The 20,818-nt window shown below is 41.7% G+C and overlaps 1 protein-coding gene across 1 annotated transcript; it reads left to right on the top strand.

Annotated features, from left to right (window-relative positions):
- The first annotated feature begins 8,421 nt into the window (after window positions 1-8,421).
- Window positions 8,422-16,886, top strand: DPPA4 (developmental pluripotency associated 4). Its single transcript, XM_039244967.1, has 8 exons — window positions 8,422-8,434; window positions 9,167-9,273; window positions 9,590-9,746; window positions 11,219-11,367; window positions 11,454-11,504; window positions 11,803-12,112; window positions 13,878-14,073; window positions 16,856-16,886. Exons 1-8 carry the CDS (start codon window positions 8,422-8,424, stop codon window positions 16,884-16,886), a joined length of 1,014 nt encoding a protein of 337 aa, XP_039100898.1.
- Window positions 16,887-20,818: the final 3,932 nt, after the last annotated feature.

Here is a 20,818-nt window from a genome sequence, read left to right on the forward strand (position 1 = left end):
TAAAGGTCAGGTCCATGACTATTGTGCGGTCAATCATGTAAGGTCTTGCTGGCATCAGGGCAGTGGTTATTGCTTGAGAGGGTGATTTCAGTTCCCATCATGGGATGCTTTGCCCACCAGGTCTTTGCCTGAGTTAAGAGATACGCTGGAAAGAACGTAATCAATTAAAAAGTACAGACTGAGGTCAAAATGGAGGGTGTTGAGTCCTCTTTCAAAAACATTTGAACAGCTGGAAAGATGTCCATCTATCTCTTATTATGTTTCTCTCCAATGAGAGCAAATCCTACTGAGCCACAAAGGCAGATGGTCCATTGATGCCTTTGTAACTTGGGGTTGATGTTCCAGGGGTAGAGAAAAAAAAGAGAGAGAGGGAGAAGCCTATGTTCAAAATCAATACATTGAACTCTAGAGATGTTTTAACTCAGTATCATGTTTGAGAAGGGAAACACTCAGGAATAAGAAAATAGCATAGTTGTAATTTTGAACCATAACACAGCATCAGCTACATTTTGCCTTCCTTTGAGATACTCAGATGAAAGGCAGGCTTGCATGAATGCAAAGTAGTATTATCTATCTTCTCTTTGAGGCTGCATTCGGTAATCATTCTCATTTAAGTTACCCTTACTGTTCTATGCATGGTTATGCTCCTAGCTCAGGAGGAAAGCAATTTTTATCGTAAAAGCCACCCTATTTCAGAGTCCGGTAAAATTTAAAGCCACAAGAAAGTGAATTATATCTGACAAGAGTTAAGGCTTCTGAGCAAAAATGCATACATGCTGCAGAATTCAATTAAGCCTGCTTTTATAAACTCTGGCTCCTAAATTCCCTGGGATAGTTATCTATGTAAAAAAGCCTCATGTGCTCAAGGCTTCTGTTGCAAGTCACTGGGACATGAGAGGTGAAAGAACTCCAGAAGGCGCCACTTGCATCCTCCCCGTGTGCCATATGCACAGCCTTCCATGCGCAGGCGAGCTTGAAGCGGGGAGACTAAAGAGAAGGACATCAATAAGGAGGCTATTCCAGGGATGCAGGGAGAAGTAATAAAATCCTGAATGTAGCCGGTAGCTGTGAGGATGAAGATGAGGAATCAGTGCTGCAAAACCATTAGGAGGTAAGAATCAGCAACACTTTGTGGGTAATGAGGATTCTGTTCTCACGCTGGAACCTGAAGGAATGGTCTCAGTCACCACATCTTGTCAAAATCTTTGTGTTCTTCCCTCACTTTTTTTTTTTTTAATGTTTTTTTTAATTTATTGCTAGGAGAGAGAGAGAGAGAGACAGCGTGAGCAGGGGAGGGTCAGAGAGAGAGGGAGTCACAGACTGAAACTGGCTCCAGGCTCTGAGCTGGCAGTCAGCAGAGAGCCTGACACGGGGCTCGAACCCACGAACCGTGAGATCATGACCTAAGCGAAAGTCGGACGCTCAACTGACTAAGCCACCCAGGTGCCCCTGTGTTCTTCCCTCACTTGCAAGTAAGTTGTCCTATCCAGGTGAGTTCTTATGATCACAAACATTAGCACAGAGCCAGCTATTTGCCCCTTTTCGAATGCAATTGGTTTATTAAGGCCTGCAGGCTCATAGCTGACTCGTTCCCAGGCATTTATTTACCAGCAAACGGTTTGGATAATCAACACTAGTCAATGTTTGGGCACCATCAGTTGGCTTATTGAAGAACAAACTTTAAGAAACTTACCAATATTCTCTACGGTGGTGGTGTATCTCCTGGAATATTAATAGATACAGTTTATCTTGGCTTCAAAAAGCATTTGACTCTGTCCTCAGTAACACATGAGAGATAAACAAAGCACACAGAAGCTGCCATGGTAATCGTACATGTCGTGGTCTCTAAGCATAGGCTCCAGAGAAAGAACAGGAACTGAGGCTGATAGAAAGCTCAGGGGCCTCTTGCCCAGCCCTGTGGCCTCACTCAAAGCTACATCAGCCTGGAGGTAGTAGCACCCTTTTCCTAATCGGGCCACTCAAGTGGATGCTTTTCTGAAAATTGTCAGATCCAAGGTATGTTCTTAATGTTCTCAAATGTATACTTAATTTTAGACATGCTAGGGATGGCCCTTGGGCACTCAATTACTTTGGCACTTAGCACAAACAGGAGGAACAGAAGCTGGAAACCGAAGAATACTGGTTCTCCTGGACCACAGTTAACTGGGAGGAAGATGTGGGAGCAGGTAGGGGGAAGCAAAAAGAGAACAGATTAAGTGAGATTTTCAAGGAATGTTACTGCTTTATACAAACATTTTGGTATTCATGTAGCATCATTAAGGGCCCAAAGCTTACGTAACTCTGAGAACCCTCATTAAGATAAAGAATATAAAATTATAAATGCAAAATTGTTAGGGCTTCACAGAAACTTGGAATGCGACACTTACAAGTATCTAACTGAAGTTTAAGCCTCAGTAGCTTTCTAATAAATGTGTCCATCATTAACCAGTCCTGTTTTTTTTAACCACCATGGGGCTTGAACTCACTGGCCCAAGATCAAGAGTCCCGAGCTTCACTGACTGAGTCAGCCAGGCACCCCTCTATAAGATTTTAGTTTTCGGACGCACATTTCTGAAATGTCTGCTGTTTTCTACATTTTTTTTTTTTAAGTAAGCTCTAGACCCAACCAGGTGCTTGAACTCATTACCCTGAGATCAAGAGTAAGGTGCTCTACTGGCTAAACCAGTCAGGTACCCCCATATCCTGCTCTTTAAAGAACCAGAACCAGTTTTCATCATCAGTGCCTGGCACAGACTGGAAGGAAGAAATGGAGGTAGGGAGACAGTTTATAAACAAAAAACAAACAAAAAGGATGTTTTGTCCCCCGTGATATCAGCAATACCATCTACCTCCAACTTTTTCCTTTTTGAACCCAAATTATTAACTAACCTGATGGCCTACCTAACTCTCCAGATTTACTTCTAAACGACTCATCCGTTTCTTAAAAAAAGAACTCCATAAGGGGCACTGATTTCACAATATAGGAGATACTTAAAAAGGAGAATATAATAAATTAGGGGTGTCAAGTTCAAGTGAATTTATTACAATACCAGACTCTTGCGTATGGTGAAAGGTATTCTTATACACTGTTATAAATTGATAGAAATCATTCTGGATATGAACAGAACTATATACATTTTGAATTAAGCCTAGCTTTTGACCCAGCACTTCTCGGAATACACAGCACAAGACAGATTTACACGAGTGCTCTAACCAGCCTCCATAGTCACCGCCTCTCAAATCTCTCCATTCCATCAAATATGAAATGGTGGTTGTGTATGATTCAATCCTCTTTTGTCTTCTGTAAATGCAGATTAATGACTCTGGAAGATTCATTGCCTCCAGGTAAACAAATAAATGCCTCATTAAGTCAGCTCAGTGTATTCAATTAAAACTTTTATTTTGGAAGTGAAAATACACACAGACACAAAAAAGAAAACCTGGCAGGAATACTCCGCATCTCTGAAATAGTTACTCGGCTCCCACACTCTATTAATAGAAACATCTGTAAAATAAAGGAACCCTCCTTTATAATGGAGTGGGAAACCTCTGAAAAGGAAGCATTCATGATTGTATCCCTCACTGCAGCCCACATAACCAGCAGTTAGAAGGAAGAACCATTTCAACAAGGGGTAGCACTTTCCACGTAGGAATGTGTCTCCTGGTGTCTTTAAGAAAGGGAAGATCCCTTCCTGCCCGAGCAACAGTGCCCTAACCACCTTCTGTTGCCAGTGAGAAACCAAAACCTCAAACTGTTGCTATTCTCCACTAAACTTTGGTTCAAAACAACCCTCCCCAAATTTCCTCCTAAAACGTAATAAAAGGTGTCGTTCCCTTTGTCGCTTTGGATTTGCCTATGGCTCACTATAGCCAGCTTAACTGGAATTGCAATTCCTCTGCTATTCCCAAATAAACTTTTTTTTTTAAGTTAAATTAAATTACCATTTGTTCTACTCAACACATTTATCATTGATCCAACCTGTGCTGCATTAGACATTGTTTGTTTGGGACATGTGAGAGCCCATTTAACCATCAACATAACCTTCTGAATAAGGGCTATTATATTCGACACTCCCATTTTACTGGTGAGGAAAGGGAAAGACTTTAAGGTGTTAGATAACTTGCCCAAGGTCATACAGGTAAAGGTTGGTCAGAATTTAAATACAGTCTGACTCTGAAGTCTGTGCTCTTACCCACAGTTCTCCATGACCACCTAAAGCTGCCACACTAGGCTCCCAACTCAGCTTCTGGTGTCTACGTGGGTCCCTCTTCAACTCTTTTTCCTCATTTTGGTTGAAAAATCTTTACAAAATTTACAAAATCACTGTCCGCCCACCCCACCCCACCTTGAATTGTTCAATAGCTTTCCACTGCACTTTGCCTAAAGATTCAAAGATTAACCTATCCAGATCAACTAACATTTTTCTCCTTTCTATCTAAGCTCCAGCCTCATAGCCACGTTTCTGTTCCGGAAAGGAGTTTAGCTGATCCCTCCTTCTCCCCCGATTCAGTTAATTGAGTTCTCCTGGTTCTTCAGATCTGACTTTCCTGACTTCCTTGACGAGGTCAAAATCCCTATTGCAGCCCACCAAATGTAGGGAGTTTTTCTGCCTTTTAGGGGTCATAATTGAGTAGTTTTCATTGTTTTGGTAATGTGTATAAACAAATTTAATGCATTTAAAAATCATGTGAAGATTATGAGGGGTGCCTGGCTGGCTTTGTAGTTGTGTAAGTCGAGCCCCATGTTGGGTGTAGATATTGCAGGATTTTTTACCTCACTAATGGGATTCATTGTCTCACCACGTCGAAGAATGAAGAGGTGGACATATAATGAGCAGCGGGCAAAAGTTTACTGAAATATAAGATTAGAATGTAAGAATAGCAGGAAAGCCCTCTTTATGGAGAGGGTACATTCGAAAGTGAATGCCCACCAACAATAGGCAAGAGTGTTTGTTTTATAAGGTTATGGTCACCCACCCCCTTCCCCTTCCCCTCCTTCTTCTCAGGTCCCACCCTTATTGGCCTGATAATTCTAGGTGCTGGGCTGTCCATTCCTGATTGGCTTGTTTCCATTTTGTATGAAGGTGGTCTATGGCCATACCTTTCCTTGTAGGTCATAGATTTTATGGTCTACTTATTTGTAGTCAAGCCTTTTGTCAGATTCCTGAAGGAAACCAGAGGGGGAGTTGCCTGAGGGGGTTTGCTGTGGTCAGACACTCCCAGCATTGTTCCAAAACCTGTGCTTTTTCCCCACCCTATCCTTTCCCTCTCTTTTCCTATCACATACAGATTACTTAAAAATAAAATTAAAAAAAGAAATAAGATTATATTATTAGTTATTAATAATTGTGTTACTTAATGTCTATCCTTCCTATCAGGCAGGGTCCTTGTATGCTTTTGTTCACCACTGTATCTCCTGTATTAAGCACATAGTAGCTATACATTTATTGAACAACAATGTTCAATAAATGAATGTGAGATTCAGTTATGAATATTTCTTCAACGAAGGATGAATAGAACTTTAGGCACTGACATGAAAACATTTTAAAAAGCAGTAAACAGTTTTTCTTTTAACTACTAAATGTTCTTAAGAAATTTTACACATAAATGTATGTGCAAAAGCCTAAAAAAAATACAATGAACTTGCATATATTCCTATTTTATGAGAATCCAGAACACAAACACAATGTATTTGTTCAAGATTGCTTATAAATTACCATCACTCCAAGCTGAACAAAAGTATTTGGCTTTTTGCTTCATTCAAGAACTCAATATTATTATTTCCAATTATGCTCAAATATTTTAAAAAAATTAATGTTTATTTATTTTTGAGAGATAAGCCACCCAGGCACCACTATGCTCAAATATTTTAAATTGTCCCAATCCTCTTTAAACACAGGACGTCAGTTAACCTGATTTTTTTTAAGTTTTTATTTTGAGAGAGAGAGACAGACAGAAAGAAAGAGAGGGAGAAAGAGACAATCCCAATACTGAACACACAGTCAGTGCAGAGCCCGATGCGGGGCTCAAACTCATGAACCCTGAGATCATGAGCCAAAGTTGGATACTTAACTGACTGAGCCACCCAGGTGGCTCCCTTTTTTTTTTTTGGTTGGTGCAATTCTTTCAGAAATTATATTCCCCCAAATCATGAGAGGTCTAAGAATTTCTAAATCATAATCTCAACACACAGTCCATCTAGGAATACAGAGATTATAGATTGTACCTTGTCCAAGATGAGATATTTCAGTATCTGGGTTTGTACTGAGTTTAGAATTTAGCAATGTTACCTCCATTTACACTGGGAAAAGAAAGATGATTCATTCAAATACTTTATATCTATTATATATTATGTAAACCTTAACTAGTAAATATTTACTGGTTGTTGTCTATGAGCCAAGAAAAAGTCCTTATCAATCAAAACCTCCCTCTGTCCTCCCAGATGATCTAGATTCTAAATACTTGCTTTCCTCTTTGGCACTTTGGGGATTGCTCAGTCCTCAGCTATACTTCTTATGTACTCCTGGGTTCCTTTTATTTACATTCTATGTCCATGTATTTCTATCCTGTGAGCAAGCTGTCACTTTCATTCTTTATCATTTTGGGGCACACAGTGTGCTGTAGGAAAACAAAACAAAGACACAAAGCTGAGTTTGTAACCTGACAGAGGAAGGTCTGAAACCCAGAATCACTCGTTCTTTTTATTATTATTTTTTTGTTTAAGAGAGAGACAGAGTGCAAGAGGGAGAGGTGCAGAGAGAGAGGGAGACACAATCTGAAGCAGGCTCCAGGCTCTGAGCTCAAACTCACAAACTGTGAGATCATGACCTTAACAAAAATCAGATGCTTAACCGAGTAAGCCACCCAGGTGCCAGCCACAATCACTTCTTCTTAACTTAGGAAATTCCTTCACTTCATATTTCTGATCCCCCACAGTTTGACAGGGAGGAGCAATCCGCGGAGGAGCCATTTTTCACACTAATTTCAAAGAATCTTGACCTTGCCTGGGAGTTAGTAGATTAGGGGTTTGTGGAGTAGAATAAAGCTCACCTAGACTTGATTTCTGGTTCTCTCACTTGCTGGTTATATCATCCAGCAAGTTACCAATATAATTTTATACATGCCTGTATCACCCATAAAGTGGAGGATGAAAAAATGACTGAACTTTTAAACCTAAAATTTGGTACATAACGAACACTCAATAGGCTTTAAAAACTACTCTTCTTAGTCGTTGGCAGATAGGAAGGTGCTGGTTACAAGTGCAGATGGAAAGCTGGAGCTGTGATTGGTTGAGCAGCTTGCTTAAGAAATTAAATGTACCTGGAACACGAGGACGGTTTTACTTCTTCAAACCACCAGTCTCACCCTGGAATTCTATTGTTTCCACAAGGTGCACTATTAAAGGCCTTCACACATTCCATTCAGAAGTCTCTAGCCGTTTTCGTTTCTGCCTTGAATTTTTCTGGAGTTCAGTTTCCTAAAGTCTCCTGAACTACTCCGTAGTTGACTATGTTAAAAAGCTCACAGAAAGTGGGTAGGGATGGTATTATTAATTAACTCATAAAAGAGTCAACCCATGAATAACACAATCAGCGTTCACAAATTGTGGGGGAGGGGGGAGGGGAGGAGAAAAGAAGACCGCCTTTGGGCGACCGGAAGTGGGAGGAGACTTTTAAAAGAGTAATCTTGGGCCCAGGGTCATTTAAGAAGTGAGGATTGATTTTTGTCAACCTTGGCTTCTCTTTGGATATGGAGAAGGCAAAAGGCAAAAAAGTGAGTACAATTTTACCGGGTTTGTTTCTGTCTGTCTTTGAGAGTCTCCTCATATATTTCTCCTGCTAAGCATGTTTGATTCTAATTATGAGGAGAAAAGAATGCGCCTTAGAATGTTCTCGTTAAAAAAAAAAAAAGCAAAAAAAAAAAAAAAGAAGATAAAAGTTCTAAACAATGATTGCAGCCTGGTATTTTGGGGTTGAGGAGACAGTAAGAAACGGGGTTTCCTGTTTGGGTTTTGAAAAGATGCTTTATCCTTTCCGACAGACTGTCAGGTTACCAGGACTGGAGGGAAGTGGTAACCGGAGGAAACGGAGGGTGAGGGGTAAACTTCAGGGAGAGGTCATTGACACCTGAGGTTGGGAGAGAAGTAGATTTTTTAAATTTGCCTTCAACAGACATCAGTCCTAAACCGAAAGTGCTGGGTCTGAACTCGTCTTTTCCCAGGGTCGCTGGGGCTAGCGGATAATCAGAAGCCAGGTAATACTGACAAGGACCGCAGACAGAAATTAGAGGTAGAGAGGTTTAGGACTTCCCAGAAGAATCGAACTTCCGCGCTCGGGAAACCTGAGCACTCTCTAGACTCTCATTCTTTGGAACCATCATTTTTGCCCTTGCCATTTTGAGAGAGGTTTGTGAGGCCCCAGAATGAGTAGTGGAGGTAAGACTGTGCCCATGCAAAATTTGAATATGAATGTTAAGTTTCTATAGAGATGCAAAATAGTATACAAATGTTAATTTGTCCTGTACTCCCTCCCACCTTGGGGATACTGGAGAAGATTTAGATTTAGGAGCAAAATTTCGGCTTTGTTGCCAATGTGAAGGGCCTACCTGTGCGTCCTAAGTTACGCAGCCTCAACTCTGCATCTGAAAAAGTAATAAGTTGTCACCAACTTGCTGAGGAGTGAATGAAAGAAGACAAAAAATTTGTCAGCACCTTAAGTAGAGGCTCAACAAATTTTAGTTTCTCTATCAAATCGCTTTATTCCCCGTTTTCTTGTTTCATTTGGTTCAATTAGCCAGTATTTACTGAGTGCCTATGACGAAAGGGAAAAAAATTCTGCCCTTATAGAGGTCATCAAATGGAGTAACAGGCATTGGCCAAATCACACAAGCAAGTTTAAAACTGCAACTGATGAGTGGGAGAAATGAGGCATTGCTGCAAGATTTGATTTGGTCTGAAAAGATTCCAAGGGTTGCCAGAGGAATACTCTGAGGAAGTGAGATTCTGAAAAAGAATAAAGATTTAAGATTTAAGAATGTGAATAAAAGACTGGGGTGGAGTGAGTGATCTACCATCAGGCCACAGTTAGCAGCCCTGAAAGGAATTCTCTGGCCCTTGGGGCAATGGAGAGGCTGATAGGCTGAATTAAATACATTTGTATACCTTCAGGCAAAACACAGAAACCACTGAATGAGTATATAGAATCCTGGCAATCTAGGGGAAACTGTTCTTTGGAAGAGGTTGAGAATACAGGAATGGGGGAAGAAGATCTTCAGGTGAGAGAGAAGGGGGTATGGTGTGTGATCCCAGGGCTGCCCCACCCCTCTCCCAGTAAAGAGCCTAGTTTCTTCTACTTTTGTTTGAATCTGTATTTTCTGTCTCTTCACATTTTCAAGTTGGCCCCTATTTCCCCGTCATTACTTCTCTATGGTGTAAGTAAACCTGGGTATTAAGAGGATTTCCCAGAGGAGAATCCCAGTGTGTGCAAATGAATGCCTCGGTGCCACGGATGTGATCAATCTTGAGGCAGGTAGTGTATATGGTGGGTCGGGCACCTGAGGGAAAACTGACTGGGTCCTCTGTCCCCAGCAGAACTCCACAAAGAAGTCAGGGGAAGACTCTTTGGCTCGCAAATCTCCACCTGTGTCAAGAGAAGCAGCAGAGAAACCGCAAGCTTCTGGTGAACCAAAGTTACAAAGAACCCCAGGGAAAGGGACCAAACGAAAAAGATCTATGAAAGAAGACAAAGGTAAGAAGGCCACAAGTTCTCAAATCTCACCACCTCGGGTTTAAGAAGACCAAGGAACTTTTCTGAAAGAGTAGAAAAAGTAGGAGAGAAAGCTGGTCCTATATTCTGAAAACCTACCTCTTCCTTTGAGACCCAGCTTAAGAGTTGTCTCCCTGAAGCCTTCTTTCAGGCATCTCTGTTAAAACTGGTGTCTCAGTTGGTTAAGCGTCTGACTTCGACTCAGGTTATGATCTCACGGTTGGTGGGGTTGAGCCCGGTGTCAGGCTCTGTGCTGACAGCTCAGCCTGGAGCCTGCTTTGGATTCTGTGTCTCCCTCTCTCTCTGACCCTGCCCTGCTCACGCTGTCTCTCTCTCTTCAGAAATAAATAAAACATTAAAAAAAAAAAAACTGGTGTCTTCAGATCTCCAAACTCCCAACAACGTAATTGTTTCCAATCATCATTTTGCCCTCACTGGCTACTTGGTGTTAAGGATCTCAGTGTGCAGTGATTTAGGGACAAACTGCTATAAATTTATATCCACTTGAAACTCCACTTCCTTATCTTTCTTTCTTTTTATTTTATTAAAGACTTATTTACTTAAGTTATCTCTACACCCAACATGGGCTCGAACTCACGACCCCAAGATCAAGAGTTGCATGCTCTACCAACTGAGACAGCTAGGCACTCCTCCACTTCCTCTTCTAAGAATTGAGGACAAGATTTTGCCGGCTCAGATGGGATGGGGTGAAGGCTTGTTTGTAGTTTACATGAAATGATTAGAATTCCCTTTTGTGTAGCCTTCTAGTTGTCTGTTCTAGGGGTGTGTTCTGGAAGTCTCTCCTAAACAGTGGGAGTGTGTGGGAAACCTGTGTGCAGTGGGACCAGATGGAATGAGTGGTTGTGTGGAGCACTGCTGGGTGGTTTATATTGTTCTTTGGAGAGAGGACAAGGCACCACTGATGATTGACAGTGTGAGGTTGAAAATTCCAATCATTCCCCTGGAATGGAAATGTGATCTCTAGTACAATTTCCTTGGAGTCTGGGTTAAGGCACCCAGAAAGAGCAAGTGGGAAGTTTCAGGAAGTAAAAACGAGATTCAGAAGAATGACATGAATCATAAGTTTGAGGTTCTGTCCCTGGAAGGTTATGGGGTCTTCTTTGGCAAGTCATTGAACTATGTGATGAGGATTGGACTGTGAGAACTAAGTTATACATTGACATTTTATTTATTTTTAAAATTTTTATGTATTTTGAGAGAGAGAATGTGAGTGGGGGAGGAGCAGAGAGAGATGGAGAGAGCGAATCCCAAGCAGGCTCTGTGCTGACAGCCCTCTCTGGGCTCAAACCCTCAGAGCTATGAGATTATGACCTGAGATGGACACTTAACCAGCTGAGCCTCCCAGGAGTCCCTGTACTTGGACATTATAGAAGGCTACACAAAAGTGGGTTCTTACTGATTTTACGCCATTCCCCTCCCAACTTCCTGTTCAGAAAAGACAGCACAAGACAGTGGAAGAGTAAGACTTCGGAAGAAAATCCCTATTCCTCCATTACCTTCCACACTGCCGCCAGCCAACCTCCTTCATAGAGACGTCCTGCGGGCCTGGTGCCAGCAGCTAAAGCTGAGCACCAAAGGCCAGGTGAGGGCCCGGGGTGGGAGGCATTGCTCCTGGGAGGAGGGGTAGGAATCTTACTTGATGGTTAACACATTTTTCTCCTGTCTTAGAAATTAGATGCATACAGGCGGCTGTGTGAATTTGCTTACCCTAACCAAATGGTAAGTGATTTGTATGGATTTGACCCAGGAGAAGGTTAAATTCTCATTCTAATTACCTATTTTAGCATCAAAAAGTCAGTGGAGGGGTTGTCTGAGCCCCTCCTTCTCGCCCCACTCCTCCCCCCCTCCCCCCGTGAGGAAGAACAGCACCCCGTCCCCACTTCTCACCAACTGTGCACAGAGTTAATAAAAATGAGGCTGAACTTTTAGTTTTTAAGGAAAACAATGTTATTTTATTTTTTAAATTAATTTTCAACTTCTGACAGCAACTTAACCTTCCCAACCCTCTTTGTAGAAGAACATTCCCCTCACTGCACAGGAGGCCAAGATTCTCACAGCATCACAAAAAAGATTGAAGATGGACAAGGGGGAAGTGTCTCTGGAAAACTCTAAGAAAAAGATCTCTTCTCATGGGACGCATCCTCCTGAAGGGGCTGCTTCCCCTGAGGGTGGGGTGCAGGCCCTTGTTGGGTCTGATGCTCTCTCAGAGGGAGTCGAAACCGTGGTTGTGACAACTTCAGCCCCAGATGCTGTGTTTGCCTCCTGGTCCAGAATTGCAGCCAGGGCCGGGAAGATGGAGACCGTGGAATCGCCACAGGACTCCTATGGTAAGCCCAATATTGAGATCTGGCTCTGCTCCAGTTGAGGAAAAAATGCCATTGATACTAACCTCCAATCGATGTTAGGGTATTAGGGTCTATCAGAATCACCTGAAGGACTGGTGATTCCTGGCCCCTACCCACAGTTTCTGTTTCAGATCTGTGGTATGGCCTGAGAATTTTTCATTTGTTTCCTTTTTAAGTAAAAAAATTTTTTTGTTTTGCTTTTTAAAAAGTGTTTGTTTATTCTTAGGAGAGAGAGCGACAGAGCATGAGCAGGGAAGGGGGGGGGCGGGGAGACACAGAATCCGAAGAAGCCTCTAGGCTCTGAGCTGTCTGCACAGATCCCATTGCGGGGCTCGAATTCAAGACCCATGAGATCATGACCTGAGCTGAAGTCAAATGCTTAACTGACTGGGCCACACAGGCACCCCCAAAAAGATTTTTTCTTTTAATATTTATTTATTTTTGAGAGAGAAAGACAACGTGAGTAGGGGAGGGGCAGAGAGAGGGAGACAGAATCAAAAGCAGGCTCCAAGGAAGTCCAGATTGAGCCCCTCAGGCACTCCAGGAATTTTCATTTCTAACAATCTTTTATCCAGTGCTGGTGATGCTAGTCTGGGGACTGCACTTTGAAAATCACTACTGCAAATTATTGATATCATCAGAAGGAGGTGGCAATCTGTTTGCCTTTATTTCTTTCCCCTTTTTTATGGACTTAAAAAGTAAAGGTAGGCCTAAAAATCCATTGCCTGAGCTTAAGCCCAGGATCTTCTAGCATCTGTTAAGTGAATGACATTAACAAGTTGTCTAATATAGTTCTGAATTTTCTCATTGTAAAATAGGTTAATAATTATACCTACCTCATAATATAAGAATTAACAGGACAAAAAACTAAGGAAGACTATAAACTGGTTAGCACAATACAATGCCTGTTGGCCCCTAAGTCTATGTCATGAAGGCCAGACTGTTCTGGTTTAGTCTTTCTGCTGAAGGAAACCAGAATATGTCACACCAAATCATACCTATTCTAAATTGTTTTAAAATTTATAATAAAACTTGTTTTGAGCTGATGGCAATTCAAGAGCAGTAAACCCAGAACAATGTCATTTTTTACTACCTAACTACAGATTATAAATTCTCTTTTTGCTGGAGACAATCAACTGAGAAACCTGCAAACAAAACTTCTTAGTTCTCTCCTATAGATTTATCTTAACCACTATCTGCCCTCCTCTCCCTCCCAGCTTAAAACTGCTTTCTTATGTCCTGTCCTTTCTTTGCAAGTTCATTATTGTATGTAAAAGATGTTATATGAGCTTGACTTCTAAGCTGCCATTTTGAGTTTGTTTTGTTGGTGGTTTTTTCCAAGTGATCTGTGCCCTACACATTAATAAACTGATTTTCTCTGGTAGATCTTTTGTTAAGGAGCTCCCCCTCCCCCCTAAAAAAAAAAAAAAAAAAAAAGAGTTCCTATTGCAAACCTAGGATGGAGAGAGGGAAACTTTTGCCACCTTGGGACTATCATTTACCCATTTGGAGTTATACCCCTTCCAAGTATACTTTTAGGTGGTTTTTGTTTGTTTTAAGTTGTAGCAGGAACTGTTTTGCATGATTTCCTAAAAGGAGGCAGGACAGAGCAGGTTAAGCTAGGATTCATATTTTGGAGCTGGCACTTGAGAAAAGTAGAAGACACCAAGACCGTGATACATTCTCGACCAAAAGTACATTAGAATTTGGCTCTGCGGTGTTCATCCTTCCTTCTCTCCCTCCCCAGGAGTCCGGTGGTGCGTGGTCCATGGGAGAAGTCTGCCTGCAGACACAGACGGTTGGGTTCACCTACAGTTTCACGCAGGGCAAGCCTGGGTGCCCGAAAAACGGGGGAGAGTGTGTGCTCTCTTCCTGCTACCTGCCTGCAATTTTCCACCCCCACACCTGGAGGACAACATGCTGTGCCCCAAGTGTGTTCGGAGGTAATTACCTGGTGCTTTTCTTCCAGTTAAAACTGGACCCCTGGTTTTTAGTTGGGGGGGGTGGACAGGAGACCTATGTTAATCCCAAGTAGTCCTGTATTTCATCCACAAGTTGTCAGTAAAGAGTTCCAAGAAAATTTTTACTCAGGTTAAGTGTATTCCTAGGAAAAAGAGCATTTATAGCATTCTACCTAGAGACCCACCCATAATAATGGAGAAACAAATACAGATTACTTACTATATTATAGGTATATGCGCTTCAGAGAAATAATGACTAACGAAACAGCAACAAAACCCTTTAAGTAGACTGCAGTCTAATGGAGATGACTGGTATGTAAACAGCTGTAAAAAGCATGTGATGACTTGTATCAAAGAAGAGGTTTCTTAAAAGGAAGAATTGCCTAGATGGAAAGCAGGAGAAAACTTAATTTTTCAGGATAGGGATCAATGCCAAAGCTGAAAGATCTTAGGCCAAAGTAGAAATTTTAAGTATTTTAATGTGACAGGTTGTGGAAAAAAATGAGTCTACTTTCTCACCTTAAAAATGGGTATAATAATGCCTATCTGAAGTATTGTGGAGATTAGATGAGTTAATAAATATAAAGTTCTTGGCACTGTGTCTGACGTATGCAAGTATTCAAACAACTGGGTATTAATTAGGCCAGCAAGTGGAATTCCTTTCAGCAAAGTCATAAAGATGAAAACATGCAATGCATGCAAAAAAAGAAGAAAAAAGTTTTGGCTCAAATGGAACATTATAGATTTTAAGTAATATCATTAGTTTGGGATCTAATTATATAGTAAACTTTGGATGTTTACAATTTACCCAATAGCCAATGGTCTTTCAAAAGATGTCATTAGTTATATGATGTAATCAATGAAATATCTTCGTAATCACTAAAGCAACAATTCTGAAGAGAACAGAAGGAAGGCTATCTCTGTAATTTAAATTCTAAGACAATTGAAATCAACATATTAAATGGCTGATGAGGAGTAGCCCTGTGGGGGAAGGGATCTGGTCAGTTTGTTCTTTCTGTGTAAACTAGAGTAGCTAATTCATTAAGATGCTGTTTCTAAATAAGGGTGGGAAATATTTTTATTAATAAGCCACTGCAATTGACAAATGCGGGTGGGGTCAAGTGTGGTGAGTACTGTTTTACTGTTTCCAAGCAGCAGCTGAAGCACTGGCTCAGGGAGGGGCCACTCCTCCATTGAAGTCCTTCATGTCCATAACTTTACACATGGGCTTCACTTTCTGGGCTTCAGTTTCCACATCTCTAGTGTGAGGAGCTATTGGGAGAGGAAGGTGTGCAAAAGTCACCTACAGTATTAAAATGGAGAAGTCCCCAAGAAGTTTACATGCCTGTTAAGAAACTTCATTCCTAAAGACCATTGTATTTAGTTTTATAGAGAACCCATTGAGGAAGCTTTTAAGTGCAGTTTTAAAGAAAAGGGTACATATGCAAACTTTTGCAAATAATATCAAGGGTTAGAGTGAGGGATGAGGAATCTGGTGGGGTGCAGCTCTCTCCTTAGGAATGGGACACTGAAGGGTTTGAAGCAGGTAAATGTATTGAGGCTTACATTGCTAAGGAGGGAAGGGAGTGAGATCTGTTAGAAAAGTCTTGTGGGAAAGTTGTTTTTGATCTGTTTTAAGGGCCTAGCATCTTTTTTTTTTTTTCATCATATTTATTTTGGGGAGACAGAGTACAAGCAGGGGAGGGGAAGAGAAAGACAGTATCTGAAGCAGGCTCCAGACTCTGAGCTATCAGCACAGAGCCCAACGCGGGGCTCGAACCCAGGAAGCATGAGATCATGACCTGAGCTGAAGTCGGATGCTTAACCGACTAAGCCACTCTGGTGCCTGAAGGGCCTAGCCTCTTTTAGAGGTGGCAAAACAGAATCTGGTTTTTAAGAAATATCAAATGAAGCTGAAGAAGGTACAAAGATCTACTTGCTTGGCTAATAGGAGATTCAAAGCAGTAAAGGATACAGGTGTTTTGGTGATGCTGGACTCTGAGGAGCAGAGACGAGAGAGGAAGATGGGAGGTGTTCTCTGAGAACATGATTGGAGAGGTGCAGCAATAAGATGCTTCAAGGGATTTTCCATCGGTGCTGTATTGCAAGGGAGAGCCTAGGTGGGCTTCTGGGCTTAGTTTGCGAGAGGGTTTGTCAGAGAGGAAGGGTGGAAAGAAGGTGATCTCTCTGAATGGAGGGAATTGGTATAGCCCACACTTGCCTCACAGAGATCCTCTCCCCGCTCCTATGTTGGCCTGCAGGGGTCTATTTTTGGTGTCAGGATTACTGAACACCAGGGGTCTTGAACGGCTAGCTGAGCATAGAAGAGTGTGGGAGCCCCTGGGGCCTGGCACAGTTACTATCTCCCACAGGAGGACATATGTGAGCATGTACTTGTCTTTTCTGTCACCTGGCTGTCCTGCTTCCTGCCACAATTGCCGCTGCCAGGCAAGTTAAATAAAATTGAGGTCACTTTGCAGAGTCCTTTCATGATCTACTGAGGCCGCCGGGCAAATGATAAAAGATCCCTGTGGGGCCTCTCCTGCCCATGGGCTGCACAGGATAGGAACATATTACACATAACTTGGCTGATTGTCCCACCTTGATGACACGGTCACATGCTTTCCACCCACGATCCTGCAGTTTAAGAACAATTTTACTGGCATTCCGCCAGTGGGTTTCCTGGCTGTTTTCAAGCATATTACTTAATGTGTCTTCTTGAATCTCATCTTTTTAAAAAACAAGCATTTTGTTTGCTTTATAGGAATAAGGTGTTAATGAAAAGCCTCCAGTGAGATCACGATGCCAGAAAAAGGGAGATGACTTGAGTATAATTGATGGTAGAAAGGGAACTACAGCTACCATCGGTGGTGCCACTGACAGCTGGTCTGGAAGCCGCTCCACCCTCTGTGCGCCATGCTTCCTACTGACAGCACACACAGCCTGGTGGGTCGCAGCCGTTACCCTCAGACTCTCCAAACAGGGCCTGCTTTCCCTTTGGTTTAAAATACGTAAGTTTGAAGTCAAGAAACTGAGGTTAGCAGGCTCTAGAAGAGTCCCGAGAGTGGAAATCCAGCATTGGAAGCACACCTGTTCTCCAGCCCTCGCCTCCTCCCCTCCACGAGCCTCTGCTCAGGCTCCCGCTTTAAAAGAACTGTTAAGGTCACTTCTATTTTAGAAGGGTAAGTAAACATTGGGTAGTACGATTATTGACTTTTTCGCCTTAATACTTTGAAGGAACTTGGGGTATGATCTTGAGGTATGGGAGGAGCCAGGGGAAAAGAAAATTTCTAATTTCCCACCCAGAAACTGAAGTAGCAGATCTGTCCGCCCATAAGCTCACAAGCAATGTATGTGCGCGAGGTATGAGGTCCAATGGAAATGATGATAGGAGGAATCCGGACCCAGGCCTCCGAAGGGATGTGGACACATAAGACTCCCAGGAGCTGGTGTTGGAGAAGCTGAGCTTCGAAGTCAGAGGTTTGGCCAAGACGTTGCTGGCTGAGGCAAACGGATCTGCGTGAAGAAAGTCTGTGAACTGCTTGCCAGAAAGCAAAATCAGAAGTGGTAACATCTCCAGGGATCTCAGCCCTACGGAGAAGATGGGGAAAATTTTTAAATACTAATTCACTGAATTGGAATTACTGTACCTGATCATATGCCTCAAAATGTAGATTTTACAAAGTAGGGCTTGTACACAAAAATTGGTTATGTCCCCTTGACCAAGTATTCGGACATAACCACCAAGAATGACACAAATAGAAAATATGTTTTCTGGTGGAATATAATCACTGATGCTATTCTTAGCAAAAAGAATAGAATATACTCATACAGAAGCTGATCATACCTGACATTAAGTGAGCTTACCTTGTTTTGGATGGCAGTTCCTCAGGCTTATCCTATGTAAAAACCCATCAAGCTATGTACTTGTGTATATTTTACCATACGTAAGCCATATATTGGTTTTTTTTTAAACTGCCCTGGTTTGAATGATAAGTTATATAGTTCCTCTAGTTAGAAGGGTGTTGGTGGGAATAATGGGAAATTTGAATTTAGGGTAGGGATTAGACGATGTTAACAGCGATGTTAATGTCTTGATTGTCATAGCCACAGAATTTGCATTTAACACCTAATTAATGAGAGAATACACAGGTGTTCTACCACCTTTTATATCTGAAAACTTTTAAATAACCTAAAATAGTTACATATATGAAGAGATCCTTTTGAAATACAAGTCAGCTCATGATCCCCTGTTTAAAACCCTGTGGGTCCTGTTTCATTCAGAGGAAAAACCCAAGTCCTTGTTAATTCCTCCAGAGCTTTACTTCATTGTCTCCTACCCTGTGCCACTCACCTCTGACCTCGTCTCCAGCATACCCTGCCTTTGCTATTCCATGATCTTGTCACTGGCTGGAATGATCTTTCCCCAGAAGTTAATATGGTAAACCTGCTTAACCTTTTAAGTCTTCCTTCAAATGTCACTTGGCCCAAAAAAGGGGTACTCTGAACCCCTTTTTAAAATCACAAGCTGTTCTTCAACTTCTGCCAGCACCATTTAGCCTCCTCACCCTGCTCCAGTTCTTTACTTTTCTATAACATTTATCTCCTCTAATATAATCTATAGTTTGTTATTGTCTCCCACTAATAGTATAAAAGAATTTGTCAAATTTTGTGCACTTAGGTATCACAGCTTCCTAAACAACCTGACATACAGTTGGTGCTCAATAAATGTTTGTTCAATGTATGATAAGTGGAAAGGTTTGAAGTAACTGTAAAAGGAAATGGATTACAAGTTACCTAGGAATCCGTATTAAAAAACGGTCTCTGTACTCTAAAGTATTACTACATACTCACGGTCTAATTGTACCCAATATTCTCTGGGAAAATAATTTTTTGCTTTCACTTCTTGAGAAGAAAAATGTTATGTTGTGTTTGGCACCCAGAATTCTGTTTCCTATTATTTTTTATTTAAAAACATTTTAACGTTTATTCATTTTTGAGAAACAGTGGTGGTGGGGGAGTGGTGTAGAGAGAGGAAGACACAGAATATGAAGCCAGCTACAGGCTCTGAACTGTCAGCACAGAACCCAACGTGAGGCTCAAACCCACGAACCAAGAGATCCTGACCCATGCGGAAGTTTCATGCTTAACTGACAGCCACACAGGCACCCCTCTATTCTGTTTTAGAAGGTTTCTTAGAGGCACCTGAGTCATTTAGTTAGGCGTCCAACTTCGGTTCAGGCCATTATCTCACTGTTCTGTGAGTTTGAGCCCCACATCCAGGCTTTCTGCTGTCGGCACAGAGCCTGCTTTAGATCCTGTCCCCCTTTTTTCTGCCCAACTCACTATCAAAAATAAATGTTTAAGAAAGGATCTTTGTACTATTTTAGAAGGTCTCTAGCAAAAACTACTTAGCAGGAAGTTTGGTCTTTTTTTTTTTTCCCCAACACCCCATCTTCCTGTTTTAGAATGTGAAGTCCAACAGTATTAAAAACAATAGTAATCACCCAATATTTCAGTCACCATTTCCTGAAGGATAAGAACATTGTTGAAACTACAATGTTTTGAAGGATGAGAAAGGAGAACTTTAGTACTGGGATGAAATGGAGTAGGGGGAGATACTGCTGGCTTACAGAACATGACACTACTGGGCCCAGAAGACACTCCTCATTAGTAAGATTAGCTTGGGCTATCTTGCTTCTGGCTATGGCATACCTATATTGGAAGCCCTGGAGGAAGTAAATTATTCCAAGTGGTAATCTAAATCCATTACCTAAGGGATTATTTCCCTGAGAAAGTTTTGAGCTGACATCAGATTGAAGGGCAAATAAGTGTTAAGTTGAAAAGGAGAGGAAAGGAATTCTTTCTGGTAGGAATGGCATGTGAGGATCCTGAGGTGAGTAGCAAAGAAACCAAAGGGCCAGTAATGTTGGGAGTTCAGAACCTGGGAACACAGATCTAGGTTGAGACTGGAAAGGAATGGAGGCCAAGGCAACAGAAGACCTTTGTTTTGCCTTTATCTTAAAGAACACAAGCCTTGGGGCACCTGGCTGGGTTAGGTTCTTGATCTTGACCCAGAGTTGTGAGTTTAAGCATCACTGTTGGATGTAGAGAATAAAATCTTTAAAAACAGCCAAGAGCCTTTATAAGTTTAACAGGCTGGGCTGAACTGTCCAATTTTCGTTTTGAAGAGATGATTTGCCTCTAGTGTAGAGAACATGGAAGGCAGAGGGTGTGTTACAGAGGAGACCAATTATTTCTAGTGAGAAATTTTGGCAGCTTTGACTGGTGGGTGGTGGAGGTAGATGGAGGTAAGCTTGACTTAATGACTGGATTTTGAGAGCTGGATAATGGAGGAAGAGCAACAAAAAGTGATTCTAAAGCTGATGTCTATCAGTAAGTTATCACATTCTTTGTTCACTTTTTTATTCCATTCCTTCATCATCATTTCAAAACTTACCAAACTGTACTTAGAATCTGTACATTTCACTATAAGTCCTACCTGAATTAAAGTGTGGAGATCAAAATGGAAATGGTGTCATGACTCTACTCAGGATTTTGTACAGAGAAATCAGAGTTGGGATGGATGACAGGGAGACCAGGATGTATCAAGGTAATTTGTAACACTAAGGCTTATAAAAGATTGATAGAGACTGGATGATGAATTCCTCAGTATTCCAGGACTAATGCAGCCCTAATGCTGGAAAACGGGTCAGAACTTTACATT

The sequence above is a fragment of the Hyaena hyaena genome, unplaced genomic scaffold, assembly GCF_003009895.1.
Source record: "Hyaena hyaena isolate Hyena2069 unplaced genomic scaffold, ASM300989v1 scaffold_251, whole genome shotgun sequence".
Classification (NCBI taxonomy): Eukaryota; Metazoa; Chordata; class Mammalia; order Carnivora; family Hyaenidae; genus Hyaena; species Hyaena hyaena.